Source organism: Ochotona curzoniae, unplaced genomic scaffold (assembly GCF_017591425.1).
Source record: "Ochotona curzoniae isolate NIBS_2020 unplaced genomic scaffold, NIBS_Ocur_1.0 scaffold_3223, whole genome shotgun sequence".
In the NCBI taxonomy this organism is placed as follows: domain Eukaryota; kingdom Metazoa; phylum Chordata; class Mammalia; order Lagomorpha; family Ochotonidae; genus Ochotona; species Ochotona curzoniae.
Window position 1 is genome coordinate 6,296,754 of NW_024467108.1, and position 15,865 is coordinate 6,312,618.

At 55.9% G+C, this 15,865-nt stretch overlaps 1 protein-coding gene across 4 annotated transcripts in view; it reads left to right on the forward strand.

Moving 5' to 3' along the window:
- The first annotated feature begins 2,711 nt into the window (after positions 1–2,711).
- Positions 2,712–15,865, forward strand: part of MYO7A (myosin VIIA) — a 59,919-nt gene continuing 46,765 nt past the window's right edge. For 3 of the 4 annotated variants that reach the window (XM_040963973.1, XM_040963974.1, XM_040963975.1), the window contains exons 1-2: positions 2,712–2,729; positions 11,945–12,058. In XM_040963973.1, the coding sequence (XP_040819907.1) occupies positions 2,712–2,729; positions 11,945–12,058 (132 nt within the window). Of the gene's footprint in view, positions 2,730–11,944; positions 12,059–15,865 lie in introns of those variants that run through there. The other variant, XM_040963976.1, reaches the window with a different exon arrangement.

A 15,865-nucleotide genomic window follows, 5' to 3' on the forward strand; every position in this document is an offset into this window, starting at 1 on the left:
GGCGGCGCTGCGGAGCCGTGCGTCCTCGTCCACGCTTCCTTTACCCCCTCACCACCCCTACGGGCGGGATTGCTGCAGGCACACCCTAGTTCCAGCGCTGAGGAATTCCAAAGTGCCCCTCCTGCTGTGGGGCCCAGCACTGACCCTGGAGAGGTGCCCCAAGGAGGCAGCTGCCAGGTGTGGCTACAGGCAAAGGGCCAATGGGAGCAAGCACCAGGACTGGGGGAGGATCCCCAGTTGCAGCCAATGCTGACAACATAGGTTTTGTGAGGCATTTGTCCCTGTCTCTTGCAGGATTCCTGGTGATTCTAGAATAATACAAGCTCTAGGGGACGTCTGTGTGTGTGTGATGGCAGGAACCTCTGGAAGTACGCCTGTGTGTGGCAATGGGGAAGCTGTGAGAACATGGTCAGCACCTCCTGCCACGTCCCCTCCTCTCCCTTCCTGGGACCTTTCCAGTCCTGGTCCACAGTGGCTGTGGGTGACAGGTAGGGGCTGGAACTGCAGCCAATCTGGGATCAAACCCAATTTTCCTGGTCAGATGCTAACACTTCAGTTAGCGGTATTGCCAATGGCAGAGCCACTTAAGGCCAGGAAGGGGTGACCCAGACCCTGCCCCAGCGCTGGCCAGCAGCACAGCCAAAGAGAGAGACCAGCCCAGGGAAGTGTCTGGACATCAGCCCGCCTCCTGGCTGATGTCACCACACCGGACCTTGGAGGCCCCCTGTGGCTCCGCCTCCTGGGAGAAGACTGTGGAGTGGGGAGGGCAGGGTGACAGTGCCGGCTGGACAGTTGTCCTAGCTAGGAGAGGACACAGAGACAGCCAGGGTGAGCCACGGAGCAGGAGACACGGGAAGGGGGCGGGCAGCAGCTCTGCAGCCACGGCCGGACCTGTGACCTCAGCTTCCAGAGGCTTCTGTGCAGGGGGAGCTGCAGCCAAGCTGGTGGGTTATGGGGGACCCAGTGGGGATGGGGAGGATGGGCCCCTGGATGCCCTGGGCAGGGGAGAGTTTGCTGGCCTGAGAGAAGCCATGGACGTGGCCCACGTCTGGGACCTCTGTCCCCACAGCTCCCTGCTGTTGGGCTTGGGCTTTCCTGTCACCTGTGGGTGCTCAGCCACGGCAGCCCTTGAGTGACATCGTCCTGAGCCTCGGACGGCGGAGAGAGGAGCCAGTGGCATGGTGCCCTTGGAGCTGTCTCTGAGCTGAGGCTGGATATCCTGAGGCCAGGCAGCAGTCATGTGAGGGCAGACAGAGCAGTCTTTGTTCCTTGGCCTCTTCTGTACTCTCTCCTGAGATAAGTGACTTCCTTCCTCTGTGCCTCCAACTTGCCATCTGTGAAATGGGAGCATGAAGCCTCAACAGCAGGGTTGTGGTAAACATAAGGTGAAATCGGGCATGGGGTTAATGATACAGGTAAAGCATCGGTGTTCTTTGTTGCTGGCTTGAACCGCACGCGCCTGCACAGAGTCTAGCTTTAGTTTCAGGAGTGCAATGTGTATCTCTCAAGTTTTCCTGCTGTTTGGTCCTCGTTGCCTCCCAGCTCCAAAGCCCCAAATCTGCCACAAAGTCCTGGTCTGTCACCAGCTCCTGCAGCTCACGTTGGCATGTGGGATGGCAGCACAGCAACCGGGCATCCACAGTTCCCCAGGGCAGCTGCCTCCTGGCCTGGCTTTATCAAGTCTGCTTCCCCACCAGACAGCCAGGTCCCTGGAGGCGCTGCATGCCTGCCTGTCCACTGTATCCCAGAGTTTGGGGGCAGGGGTCAGGGCTCGGGTATCCAGCAGTGTCATGGGAAGAGGATCAAATGCCCCAGTGCCTCTGAATGAGCCTTATGAAAAATTGATGCTCACACTGGGGGCAGATCTGGGGCCAGAGTGGCCCTGTGCCAGGCCTTATGGCTTGGGTATCCCTTCCATAGCCACACTCAGCAGCACTGGGCCTTCCTGGGTTGTGATTAGGCCTGGCTCCAGGCAGAACTTCAGGCGCAAGTCAGCATATGCACAGGTCCGAGGGTGTTCACAGAGCTGGGGGATTGCAGTAGTGAGCTACTCCCCCACCAATGCTTAGATGGTGCAAATGCAGGGATGAGCAGAGAACAGGCTGACATGGGTGTCACCATCCCCCTGACACACTGCAGGAATTGGGGGTGGGCTGGCAGTGGGGATAAGGGCTTGGTGGTGCAGCAGCCAAGGAGTGCCCAGATCAGGATGTGCTCAGCCCCTGCTTTGCTGTGTAGTCTGGGCTGCCCATTGCCGACTCTCCTGGGCAGCCCTGAGGTAGAAGGCTGGACACACATTCCTAGACCCACCTTTGCTCTGCCATGCTGTGTGATGCTGGGCAAGCCTTGGTCCCTCTCTGGGCCCCTCTGCCTGCATGTTCAGCCTGGGGCTGGACACACGACTCTAGCAACCCTTGGGGAATTTCTAAATGATAGGGGCTGGGAGAAGTGCTCAGCCACTCTGGGCAGCCCAACTGGTGACCATGGCCGAGGCTCAGGTCATGCGGGTTGGGGTTGGGCTGCGGCCAGAGGGAGAAGAGCCAGGGAGGGTTCCCTCCAGGGAGGAGGGGCTTGGGGCCTGGGGAGGAGCCCGGCTGACCCCAGGCAGGAGGCTGCCTGCTAGCACTGTCTGCTGCCAGGCCTGATATGGTCTCTCTCTGCAGAGGTGCACCTGTCTGGGCAGTAACAACAGGAGCGGCTGACGCGGGACCATGGTGATCCTTCAGCAGGTGGGTGTCCCTGTCTCCCGTGAGTCCTCTGCCGCTGCCCTCAGATCCAGGGTGAGCTACTTAGGGGGGTCTGTGCTGTAACCTCTCCTGAGGCTGCCAGCAAGGGCGGGACTCATCCTCCACATCTCTGCCGGGGCTTCCTTCTCCAACTGATCCATCCGCCTGGACAGAAGCACCTGCTTTTCCATATGTCTCTGAATCTGGGTATTCAAGATTGCAAGTGCAAAGGCTCAGGTGTGGGAGGGCCTTGGGGAAAGTGGGGGGGAAGGTGAGACAGAACGAGAGCGTGAGTGGGGGTCCCATGGCCTGAACACAGCTCCTGAGGCTTCATGGGAAGGCACAGAGCTGTGCCCCCTCCCTAGCTGAGTCTTCCACCACCAACCCCCGCTTCCTGGCCAGGGCCACAGTGGCCTCTGATCCTCAGTCCTTCCCCGTGACCAGCTTGAACCCTAATGAGCTCTTCAGAAGAGGAAACAAGGAATGTGGGCACTGGGCCAGGTGGGCCTGGCACGAGGCCCGAGGACCTGCAGGGGTGGGCACTAGGAGAGCTCAGCGAGCAGCTGCCTATCCTCCAGGGTCACTGGAGCCTGGAGCCAAAGGAGCAACCTTGTCCTGCAGCCTGCAGGCCACCTGGAGGGGTGTGTGTGTGTGTGTGTGTGTGTGTGTGTGAGAGAGAGAGAGAGAGAGAGAGAGAGAGAGAGAGAGAGAGAGAGAGAGAGAGAGAAATAATAATCAGGCTTTGGGGCAGCACGGGAACCACCTCTAATGTTAAGGACTGGCATGGGATCTATTCAGACTCTTCGGGGATCTTAAAGGCACAACCTCTGAGTATTTGCTTGGGCCCAGGGCCTGGTGTAGCCCTCAAGGCTGTTATCAGGAAACCCATGGGGCAGCCCTTTCTTCCAGAAAGCCTTCCCTGCTTGACTCACACATGGTCTGCCTCTTGCCTTGGCCCCCCCCCCCCCCAGGCCTCCCACTCAGTTCTACAAGTGATGGGTAGCCTCTGTTCACTCCCCACTGTGTACTTGGCTGCAGGTCCCACCCCTAAGAGATGGAGCTTGGGGTTGAAGGACTGAATTGCTGTCATTTGGTCGAAGGGGTGGAATAGAAGCACTCACTCTGCCAGTAAGTGTCTGTAGGTAAATTGTTGAACTCATTTTTCTCATCTGTAAAGGCTGGCTGTGGTGCCCACCACACAGGGTTGTCTGAGACTCAACAGCAAATGCATATAAAATGCTTTCACCTTGTACTCGACACAGATACAGATGACGGCTGCCAGGGCTGTTGGCAATAAAGGGTTACCCAGTGTGTTCCTGAGGGTGAGATTCCCTGTGCTTTACTGCTGTCCACTTTTTAGAGCTCCCAAAGGATCAGATGATTTTTCTTTATGTGGCGAGGTTCCCCCATGTGGGACATGTCAGTGGGACAGAGATTCCTCCGTCTGTCCTCTCTCCCTCCATCTGTCTATTCTCAATCATCCATCCGTCCAGTCATCGTCCATCTATCCATTCAACCATCATCCGTCTACCCATTAACCATTGTTTATGCAACCATCTGTCCCTCCATCATTCATTTGCTCAAACATCATCCCTCCCATCCATCCCTCATCCCTCCCATCCATCCCTCATCCCTCCCATCCATCCCTCATCCCTCCCATCCATCCCTCATCCCTCCCATTTATCCACCCACCCACCCATCTATCTGCTCTCCCATCTACCCACCCACCCATCCATCCATCTACTCATCCACCTACCTATCCACCCATATACCCACACACACCAATCTACTTATCCACCCACTCCCACCTACCCAACTACCCACTCATCCACCCACCCACCCATCTACCCACTCATCCACCCACCTACCCATCTATCCACCCATTCATCCACCTACCTACCCACCATCCATCCATCCAGTCAGCCATCACCCATACATTTACCCACACACACATTCATCTGTCCATCCAGCATACATCCATCTTTCCAGCTCTTCGGGGCCCCCACAAAATACCAGACACGTGAGGTAGCTTCAGAAGACTGGCCTAAGAACCCATCCCTCTTCATTTATGAAACCAACTTATTCTTGAAGGTTCCAGTTCCCTCATGGTGACCCTCCTCAATGCTAGACACTCGCTGCATGAACTCATCTCATCCCCAAGGCCTAGGAAGCAGGACAGGGGTTAGGTAGGCTGATGGGCTGGGGGTGCCCAGGATACCTTGTGTGTCCTCCAGCCACATGCTCACCCAGAAGAGGGCCACTGGGCTCCCTTCTTTGGCAGGTGGAATACACAGGATGCACAGAGAAAGTGACTGCTCCCTGCCCTGCAGGGGCTCCCCCAGGAGACCTCTGGAAATCTGGCAAGGGTGCTACCAATAGAACTGTGACAGCCAGAGTCCCTCGACAAGATGGAGAAAGGGGGAGGCTTCTGCCCTGGTTGGCAGTGGGATCCCACAAAGGCTGTGAGCTTGGTAAGGGGCCCAATGTCCCTGGGATGCTAGGCCAGTGTTGCCAGGTGGGAACAGGAGTCTGGGAGCTCCATGGCATCATGACTCCATGACCCTCTGAGGCAGGGTCAGCCTTGGGACTGCCTGTACTTGACCCAGATTTGTGGGCACAGGAGGTCAATAGATAACTCTGAGCTGCTGAAGATGCTGGGATAGGCACTTTCAGATAGAATGTTCTTTGTTGTCCCTTGTAACAGTTTCTGACTTAGTCTGTTTTGTCTGACATGAGTACAGACAGCCTGGCTCTCCTTTGCTTGCCATTTGCATGGAATCCTTCTGCTCTGAACCCGTTTGTGTCTTCGGATCCAAAATGGATCTCTTGTAGACAACATACGGTTTTCTTCATTTTAAATGTTTTAAAAGAGTTTTTAATTTGAAAGGCATATTTTACAGAGAGAAGGAGAGAGAGAGAAGGTCTTCCATCCATTGATTCATTCTCCAAATGGTCGCAATGGTTAGAGGTCAACCAATCTGAAGTCAGGAGCCAGAAGCATTTTCTGGGTCTCCCACATGGATGCAGGTGCCCAAGGACTTGGGTCATCTTCCACTGCCTTCCCAGGCCGTAAGCAGGGTGCTGGATTGGAAGTGGAACAGCCAAGGACACAAACTGGCATCCCTGTGGGTGGCGGCTCCACCTACTGCATCACACAGTGCTGCTGGGCCCTCAATCGTTTTTTTTTTTAAATACTGATAAGAAAAAATCCTGTTTTCCTATTGTTTTTCATATGTTTCCCCTTCAATTCCTCTATAACTGTCATCTTTGGGGTGTGTGTATTTTCTGATGTACTGGTTTAATTTCCTCTTCTGTATGCATTTTTCCCTTAATAGGCACTTTGCTTATAATTATTTTAATATTACAATATTATAATTTAAGACAGTTAACTTCAATAGTATTTGAAGATGATGCCACCTGTCCCACTCCTCTCCTTTTATATTATTGTCACAAATTACATCTTTATACATAAAGTAATGAATTATTTTGTGTGTTTGTCTTTCAAATCATTTAGGAAAGAAAAATGAAAACACACAGACATGAACACACTAGCCTTCCTATTCACCTTAGGCTATTTACCTTCATCAGTGTTGCTTTTCTTCTTTGAGTAGTTCAACTACCTTTTTTTTTTTTTTCTTCGTGTTTTTGCTACAAGATGCATATCACAAAATGTCACAGGCCAGGGGCATAGCCTCCATTCTGTTTTGTCTCTCTCTTTTCACCTTGGCAATTCAAAACCCAACCCACTAATCACTCACTGCCCCTGTCCCGGGGCCTTGGCACCCTCCATCCTGCCTGCTGCCCGGGTAACTTGACCCCCTTTGGGTCCCTCCTGGAGTGCAGTCTCAGGGACTTTGTGGTCCTCTGCACAACTCACTATGGCAGCTGATGACAGGATGCACCTCCATTCCATGCAAGCACCTGTTCTTGGTCATGTGATTAGTTTGTGGGCACTTGGGGGCTGAAGGGGATGAACTCGGGCCTCTGAAAGCCCACTTTCCATTCTGTTGGACATTTCCCCAGCATTGGGATTGGCAGATCACATGCCGATGCAGGGTTAGCTTCTCCATGTCGTCCCCAAGGCTTATCTCCTGCAGCCACTGGCTGCTGTGGGTGGGATCACCTTTGCTCTACAGAGCCTGGTATCAGCTCTCAGGACAACATCCTGACAGCCCATCAAGTGAAGGAGCTGGGCAGGAACCTGCTGTGTGAAGGCTGAGCTGGGATTGAACCTAAGCCCTCTGAAGCTGTGTGGCTCCTTCAGGCTCTCAGTACCAGGGCTGGGCTGGTGCTTATCTGGGGCTTCCGCCCTTATCTGCATCTGGGTCTGCCAGCCCCGTGAGCTAGGACTGGGAGGAGGGGGGAGGTTCTGAGGAAGAATGCCCGGAAATCCACTTCAGCAGGTGCTTCCTGGGTGCCAGGCTCTGGACTCCAGGGGATTCCACTGAGCAGTGAAAAGTGAGTTGACTGGGGGGAAGGATCTCTCCTGAGAAGAGGGTCCTCAAGAGTGTGGCAGAGGAAACAGGTGGGAAACACTGCAGCCAGCTCACCCACCCCTGGGGGTCAGGATGAGCAGCTCTGGGGTCTCCTTCCTCCCCCACTCCTCTTTCCTACCCCACTGTTTATTTGCTGGGGGAGGGGGGTTGAGAGGAGACAGCTTCCAGGATCCCAGGACAATGCTGAGGGTCAAGAATGGAGTCCCGAGGCCCTGAAGAGATAAGAAGGGAGGAGGACTCAGATAGCACAGAGAGGCAAACACAGGGGGTGGGAGGAGAGTGGCAGGCCTCGACCTGCCCAGTAGCCTCAGGCTCCCAGACCAGCAGGGACTGGAACCTGGTGCCTGGGCCTCAGCAGGCCTGTGCTGCAGGGTGCTGCCCTGGGGGATCCTCGAGCCTTCTGGCCTCCCCTGCCCGCCAGCCACACATCCCGTGCAGGGGTGGCCGCCTGCCGGCTGTGCAGGCTTTTCCCCCAAAGCAGGGTATCACTGCCCAGCCCGCCCAGCCCATGCTTCCGGCAGCCAGCCAGCAAGATCTCTGGTCCACTTTCCCTTTTGTCTTAAAATTATTTTTTCCCGGTGTGTATTTTCCTCCCATGAAGTATGCTGGCTTTCTTTCAAGCTGCAGGCAAAAGCAGGACCCTGTAATCCTGCGACTTCCATCAGGGTGCCCGTTGTCGGGGGTCCCGCCGGTCGTGCCCCCTCCCCGTCTGCCTGCCCAGCGTCATCTAAGCCGCCGTTGCCATGGGCCCGCAGCAGATGGCCCGGTTTAGGGTTGCCCTGCGGGCGGTGCGCGCACGGATTAGGTGAATTAGGGAGTCCAAGCCTAGAGCCACCGCCAGACCCTTCGAGCGCCATGGAGACCCCCGCCGCATCCGCGGACGCCACCGACCCCAGTGCTACCCCTGCAGCCACAGAGGAGCACGCCCCACAGCCCGGCAAGTGGGCGCTCGTGCGCAGCCTCAACCAGGCCTTCAAGAGCTTTGCAGTGCTGCCGGTGAGGCCTGGATCCCAAGGGGGGCGGGGGTACTGTGGACTTGTCCCTTGCCTCAGTTTTCCTGTTCGTTAGGAGCCACAGAGGGTCCCTCCACCCTGTATGCAGGCCAAACAGGCCCTAAAATGCTGCCTGTGGTCTCTGACCCTGTGCGTGAACTTGGCTTCATGGATGGGAGGGAGGCTTTGCATCCAGGCACTCTGCACTTGGAGGGACCTGCCTGCTTCCAGGAGCTGTCTTTGCATCTGATGCTGAGGTCCTGAGCAAAGAGCCACTGCAGGTGCACAGACAGGGCTGGGCGCTGGGAGGAGGAGAAGGGGGCCAGGACCCCTCCACCATCCACAGGCCAGCAATTACCCACTGCCTCTGGATCAAACGCTTGTCTGGCGGCCACCTGGTCTACCTTCCCCTCCTGGGAAAATAAAGACTAGTGTCCCACAGTGATGAACAGAAGGAAGGTGCCATCCTGCACCTGGCTCCTTTTTGTTCCACCAACAAGGGGTCCCAGGCTAGGTCCCAGAGCAGGCTGGCTGCTGGGAGAAGGGGGCAGACAGCAAGGTGGGCACATGCCCTCACTCCTTTTATAGAGCTATTGAGAACTGCAGTCCAGAGAGACTGAATGACTTGATTGAAGTCACACTGGGACCAGAACCCAGATCACCTTTGCTTTTATTTTTAAGATTTTATTTATTTGAAAATCAGAGATAAAGATTTTTCATTTGTTGATTTGTTCCCCAGGTGGCTACAATGGTCAGGGCTGGACTAGGTTGAAGCCGAGAGCTTCATCCGAGTCTCCCATGTGGGTGACCAGGGTCCCAAGGACTTAGGCTAGGCTTTGTTACTTTCCTAGGTGATTAGCAGGGAGCTGGGTCAAATGTGCAGTGAGGCCGGACTTGAACCAGTGCTCATGTGGGATGGCAGTTACCGCAGTGGTTTAACCTGCCACTGGCCCCAAGAACCCAGGTCTCTGTGTGTGTTTACTGTGTGTGGAGGGCTGGGAGATGGTATCCTCTGGCCACCCACTGGGCAGCCAAGAAACTCACTGTGGCCCTTGCCAGGTGGCTGAAGGGGTGTGCTAGGATACAGGCAGGGCATCATCCCCCAGGGTGTATATGGTACTGTTGCCGAGTCCTCCTGGGTCTTGGTGATTGAAGTACGGCCTGAGGCAGTTGTGGCAGCCTGGGGACTCACCTTGGAGAGTGGGAAGGGAGGGTTTGGAGGATTAAAGCTGGACCCCAGTGCTCCACCCCTCTCCTTGTAGCCCCCAGTGCAGCTGCGGTGTTCACACCTTCTTTCCTCTCTCCCTTCCCTCATCCACCAGTGACTCCTGGACCACCACTCACTTTTGGATTCCAACTTCACCCTCCAGATGCTTGCAGTCGACTTAACCACTGCCTAGGCCAGTGACTGCGGCAAGCACCTTTCTGGCTTTGGGCCTCAGTGTCTTATCTGTGCCAGAAGGACCCTTTACTCCTGGCCTGCACTCTACTCTGCAAGGCCTGGCCCTGGACATTCGCTCAGGGCTTCCCAGGCCCCTGAACGATCCCTGGATCACTCAGCTGCCTGGTGGAATACTCAAAGTGCAACCTGAGGGTGGGGGTAGGTGCTAGGCCCACACCCCTGAGTGACGGCCACTGCTGTTCGCTGGACGTCCCTGCCTCCCAGCCCAGTGTCTAAGCCCGCACACCTGCTCACCAGGACATCTTGATGAGTTGTTATTTGTTCTCCCAGAGACTGCTTGCCTTGCAGGCCTGTGAGCCACGCAGGCCTAGGAACCTCACCGTGCTGCTTGTTTTGCATATTGCACTGTCTTGGGGGCTGAGCCCAGGGCCTCTCAAGAAAGAGACCTGGGCCTGGAGGGTGCAGACCTGGGTGTCAGCCCACGTTTCCCCAAAGCCCTGGCCTCTGGAGTGTGTGTCTGTGTGTGTAAGGGCGTTTCTTTCCTCCCTGCTAAGTTCTGTTCCTGTTCGAGTTAGTCCATCCCCTGTGAAATGACCACAGCCTGGGCCTACTGGCCTGCCTTTGGTTCTCTGCCTTCTAGTATGTTCCACCTTCAGTCAGAGTGGCAGGGCTGTTGCTGGTGCAACACACACAGGGCCAAAGGAAGGAATACATTTTGAGGGGGCGAGGAAGGGGGAGGTTGATGTGTGCTCCAGGTCTGTACTTGGGGCGTTGTCATGATGGAGAGATGGGAGAGAGCAGGTGGTCAGCTGTGCAGGGTGGCCAAGGCATGCTGGACCTGGCCCAGGCTATGGAAGCAGCCCACGAAGCCCAAGGCCACAGGGAAAGTTCAGGAAGCCCCAGTTCTCCCCCTACCCCCCATCAGACCTGCCCAGTGTGTTAGTCACTGGAAGAAGGCATGGGTAGAGCCTGGCTTGTATCTGACAGGCTGACGTGCTGTTTCTGTGAGGTAAGGGCCCAGGGAGGCTGCCAGGGCTCTGCAGGGTTGGGTCTGATGGGAGCCAGAGGCCAGAATAGTGCTGAGTGGGCCTGGGTCTCACTAAGTGCACTGCTCGCCTTGCTGAGGCATGAGGAGACGAGAGTCCAAGAGGTCAGCAAGTCACCGCTGCACACAGGGCCTGGGCCCTGGGCCGCCCCGCAGCTGTACTGCTTGGTGACTCCTTTTTGTCAGCAATTGAGTTTCTCATTATTCCTTGATATGAAATATTAGTATTAGAAAATCTGTGATCTCGCATCCTCCAGGGGAGCTTAGAAAACATCCCAAGGGAAGATTTTTGTAAGACTCAAGGAAGCTTCAGTTGTTTGCCTTAAGGCTGCCAAGGGGTCCGTGTTGGGACCCTGCTCTTCTCTCTGTCGGTTCAGCATGCTGCCCAGCTGACCTGCCCTGCGTTGCTCCTGCCAGACTGGCTGCCCTTACCATTCCAGAGATGTCTTCCAGAGAGCGGCTTTGTTGCCTGCCGAGCCCAAGGTTGGCTGCCTCTGGCTTAGGGTGCCTATTCCCCGTCCCCAGCACTCACTCATGACCTTGAGCATCAGCTGGGGCTGATCTGTCTTCTCCTGCTGGGGTGTAGACTCTGGTCCCACCTCGACTCCCCACAGGAGCTTGCTCTGCCTTGGACCTAGTTGCTGCCCAGTGCCCACTCACAGAGTGTGATCATGCAGAATGGGATTGTTCTGGGGGCCATGTCCTAGATACCAGTGCTGGGAGTCTTGGGTGTGTCATAAAAACCATGCCCTAGGCCTGATGCTGCATGGGCCACATAGGTGATGCTCTGTCCATCGAGGTAGGGGCTCTTGCCACATGCCAGGGGACAGTATGATTCAGCATAGAGTGTGTCACCACGAGGAGCCTATCACTTTGATGATGACACTTGACCCTGGGTGTCCTCTGGTACCGCTGTCTTGAGGGCAGAGAAAACATGGTTTGGGTGGTTCAGGGTTTCTGCCCAAATCCCAGAGTGTTGGAGACATACAGGGTGCAGAGCCAGGCCTTGCATGGGCCTGAGTTTGAGGCTGCCCTGCTCTATGAGCCTCTACTTCCTCATCTGTCAAATAAGGATACAAGTGGCTGCTACAGTGGAGAGATTAGAGATCTATGGAAGTGGCAGGGCTGGCCCTGGGCCTGGCACCAGAAGATTTCCCACAGCTGGGGGTTTGGCACCAGGTTGCTGGAGGGTGTGGGGTGGGCAGAGGCAGACCGAGGGCTGCCTGAGAAGAGAACCGGCTCCCCCTTGCCTCTCACCTGGTCTGGGACTCTCTTGCCCACAGGGGGACTATGTGTGGATGGACCTGAGATCCGGACAGGAGTTTGACGTTCCCATCGGGGCCGTGGTGAAGCTCTGTGACTCGGGGCAGATTCAGGTGGTGGATGACGAAGGCAATGTGAGTAGGCCCCTCCCATGCCCTGTCCCCCCTCCCCCTTGCCACTCCTACCGTGGGGAGAGCCCAAGCTGACAGGTGTTCCAGGCCAGGGCATCCTGTCCCAGTGCCTGTGCCCCCTTCTGCCTCTCAGGCAAATCCCTGCCCTGAAGCTTTCCCCTGTTCCCCACCAAGGCAGAGTCTCCCCTTGTGGCCCAGGCCCTGTGCTCCATTTCTCAGCGCACACACCCCGGCTGGGGGCTGCTCATGCACAGGGGTGCCATGTGGTTACACAGACTGCAGCCTGGTCCCATCCTGCCCTTTTACTGGCTATGCCACCTTGGCCAGATCTCTGTCCCTTCCAAGCCTCAGTTTCCTGTGCTGTAGAATGAAGCCGTTTGTGGCTGTGTTACGGAGCTCTGATCTTCGAGTGACATCACACACATAGAGTACCTCATCAGGGCGGTGGTCTACAGGCTTAAGTTAGTCTTGCTCTATGGGGTTATGATGTCACCTGCGTTCACTGGCCATTGAGACATGGCCCTAGTAGCCGGTCTCAACCCCTACTCTCTCGTGGCCTAGAAGGGAAGGAAGTGCAGATTTGATGGATAGTGATGAGGAAGGGAAGGGAAGAGGGGAGATGGGGAAGGACGGGGAGGAGGGTTCAGAGGAGAAGGCCCAGGGCCTCTGAGCATGCATGCGTGTGGAAGGCTTGGGAGTGAGCATGGATGTGAAGGCACAGTGCAGGCCAATGGGGACACTAAGGTCCCAGCAAGATTTGTGCTCCATCGTGACTTGGCTTGTGCCACTGTTGTGTCGGGGACTAGGGAGCTGGAGATAAAAGGGAGCCCTGTTTTTTCCTCTGAGTGGACAGTGACTTGGAACCACAGGCCCTGCTGGGCCTCAGGGGAGGGCTCAGGACTCCAGAGGCCCGGATGTAGTTGGGGCGTGGCAGGCACATGGAGGGTAGCTCAGTAGCCCTGAGGGCTTGCAAACCTTTTGATCCAGGTTCTGTCTTTGGATCTTCATGGCATCTGTGAGAGGCAGGGAGGATAGTAATTGTTACCCTAAAGGGAAACTGAGGCACACTGGAGTGATCACATGACCTGCCCACAGCTGTTAAATGGAGGAGCTGGAATTGGAACCTCTAGCCTCTTTGCTTGCGTTTCCTTGAATCCCTCTGAGTGGTGACTGTGGGGCCCGGGGTATGCTCAGCCTGCTCTTGTGCCCCAGTGTCTCCTGTGCTTGAAGCTCCAGGGAAGGCCCCTTGGGGCAGCCACCTTGTGGTTACAGTCACAGATGGGGTTGGGCACCCAGAGATACGCATGCACTGGTCCTGGCATCCCCTCCTCCTCCATACGGAAGAGAGCTGGGACTATGCCTGCAGCTTGAGTTTCTCCTGGGTCATGTTGCAGTCAGATGGCGAATTGTAACTCCATGTCACCTGATCCTGAGAGGGCCCTCCCCAGCAACCCCGTCCCAGGCCCTGGGAGTAGGGGCTGCCTGAGCCGAACGGGCCTGGCTGCTGGCGGCTCAGGGCTCCTCTGCTCCACAAGCCATCACCCTTGGCCCCTGCATCCTCCCACAGGCACCTGGCTGCCTGAAAGCAGGCACCATGCCAGTCCTGTTTGGCTGTCCAGAGCTCCATGAGGGGACGTGCTAGCAGAGGCTCTTGAGAAAGGTGTGTGGCATGAATCATAAACGAGGGGCCGTGGCTCTGACCTCCAAGGGCTGCTCAGGCTTTGACTGTACAAGCCGTGACCATCCACAGCCCTCTCCCTTTCTGGACACAATGAGTTGTCCCTGTTCTTCCCAGCTCAGCCCTTTTCCCAACATGTCCCAGGCCCTGGCATAGGCTGTTTGCCCAGGTGACCCCTGGCTGCTTCTCTTTCCCACCATCGCTTCAACTCCACACTTCACCCGTGACCCTGGTTACACCAGGGCCAGTGCCACCTTAACTGAGGGTATGACCTTAGGGAAGTCACTGTGTGCAAGACAGGGTGGCAGTGGCACAGCCCTGCCCCGGGGGCAGACCTCCTCACCCCTCTGGTGTGACCAGCCCCTGTAAATGCATCAGAAATTCTGTTAAACAAAGGAGAACATCTGTCTTCTTTTATTTAAAAAAAATTGTTTAGTTTTTGACAAAGTGATGGGGGTGAGAGATCAATTTTTTTAAAAGTATTTATGTATTTTTATTTGAAAGGCAGATTGACAGAGAGCTGGGGAGAGAGCTCTTCCATTCACTGATTTATTTCCCAAATGGTCACAATAGCTGGAGCTGGGCTGGTCTAAAGCCAGGAGCCAGGAGCTTTCTCCAGGTCTCCCCCATGGGTGCAGGGTCCCAAGAGCTTAGACCATCCTCCACTGCTTTCCCAGGCCACAGGCAGGGAGCTGGATGGGAAGTGGAGCAGCCAGGACATGAACCAGTACCCATATATGATGCTGGCACCACAAGCAGAAGCATAACTTATATACTACAGCACTGACCCCGAATCAATCTTCTTCCTCCTGACTTGGTCCCCGAAAGGCCACAACAGCCAGTACAGGACCAGGCTCACGCCAAGAACTGGAACTGCATCTGGGTCTCCTGCGTGGGTGCCAGGAGCCCAAGTACTTGGGCCATCTTTCACTGCTTTTTCAGATACACTAGCAGGGAATAGAATTGGAAATAAAGTAGACATGATCTGTGGCTTCGTGTGCTGTGCCACAGCACCAGCCCCATATCCATATTTGTGAAACAGAACACAGCAGGATACCAGCCCCAATGTTGGCTGAGCATCTGCTAGTGCAGTGTAGGCCTGGCAGCAGAGAGCTGTAGGCCAAGCTCGACCATTGCATGTGTCAGTACCCGCCAGATTCACTCTCTTATAGACTAGGGCTTGGCGGCTCAGGAAGGGACAGCGACATGCCCTGGGGGTCCAGGGCCCTGTGGTTGCTGGGCTGCAAGAGGAGACACTGGGAAGCAGATGTTAATTTCTGGTAGGGAAGGTAGACAGGCTGCCCAGTGGCCATGGCCTCTCTGACCCACAGGTGGAAGTGCTGGTGGTAAGGGGAGGCTAAGCCTGAGTCAAGGAGGGAATTTTCCAATGGGATCTTTTATCAAGAAGCAGGTAGCCGGGAGGAAGGAATGTTCCATATTTGACTGGAAAGGCCAGGCGGGTTCTCTGACCTTACCACTTAGCACCTTCATGTGTGTGAGGGCCTGACCTGCATGGAAATGCACCCGGGCCAGGAGGTGCTGGAAACTGCCAGGGCCACTGAGTGAAGGGCCTTGGGCCTCAGGCAGCCTGCGCCCCCCACTGCATATCTGTCCTCTCCTGTGAAGTGCAGCCAGAGCCAAGGGTTTGGGACTGTGCTGCTGGCTCAGCCACATGGCTATCTCATCAGTGCTTCCTGGCATGCCAGTGGGGTCTGGCCTTGGAAGAAAAACCTGCTGAAGGAGGTGGGGATAGCCAGGTGGACATGGGTGGGTGGCCTTCATCCCTGGGCGATGTCAGAGCTCAGCCTCTACAACCGAGTAGAGGTAGAGGACAGTGCTTGCAGTCACAGCAGCGTCTGCAGGATGGAGGGTCTTCTCTGACCTGACACTGGGGTCCAGAGGGCCAAGGGGCTGCACGTGGCTTTGGCACTTGGGCTGTGGTGGGGAGGGGCAGCTCCCAGTGTGGGAGAAAACCAAGGTTCTATAAGCTTGTTGAGCCAGTGGCCTTCCCATGTGCTTTCCTGGCTGCAGCCACAACCACAGGCCATGATGCTGGAGGCAGTTGGAGGAGCTGGAAAGGTTGGCAGTCCTGGACTTCCTTTCTGCCTCAGCCTTTGACCACTCCTGCTGTC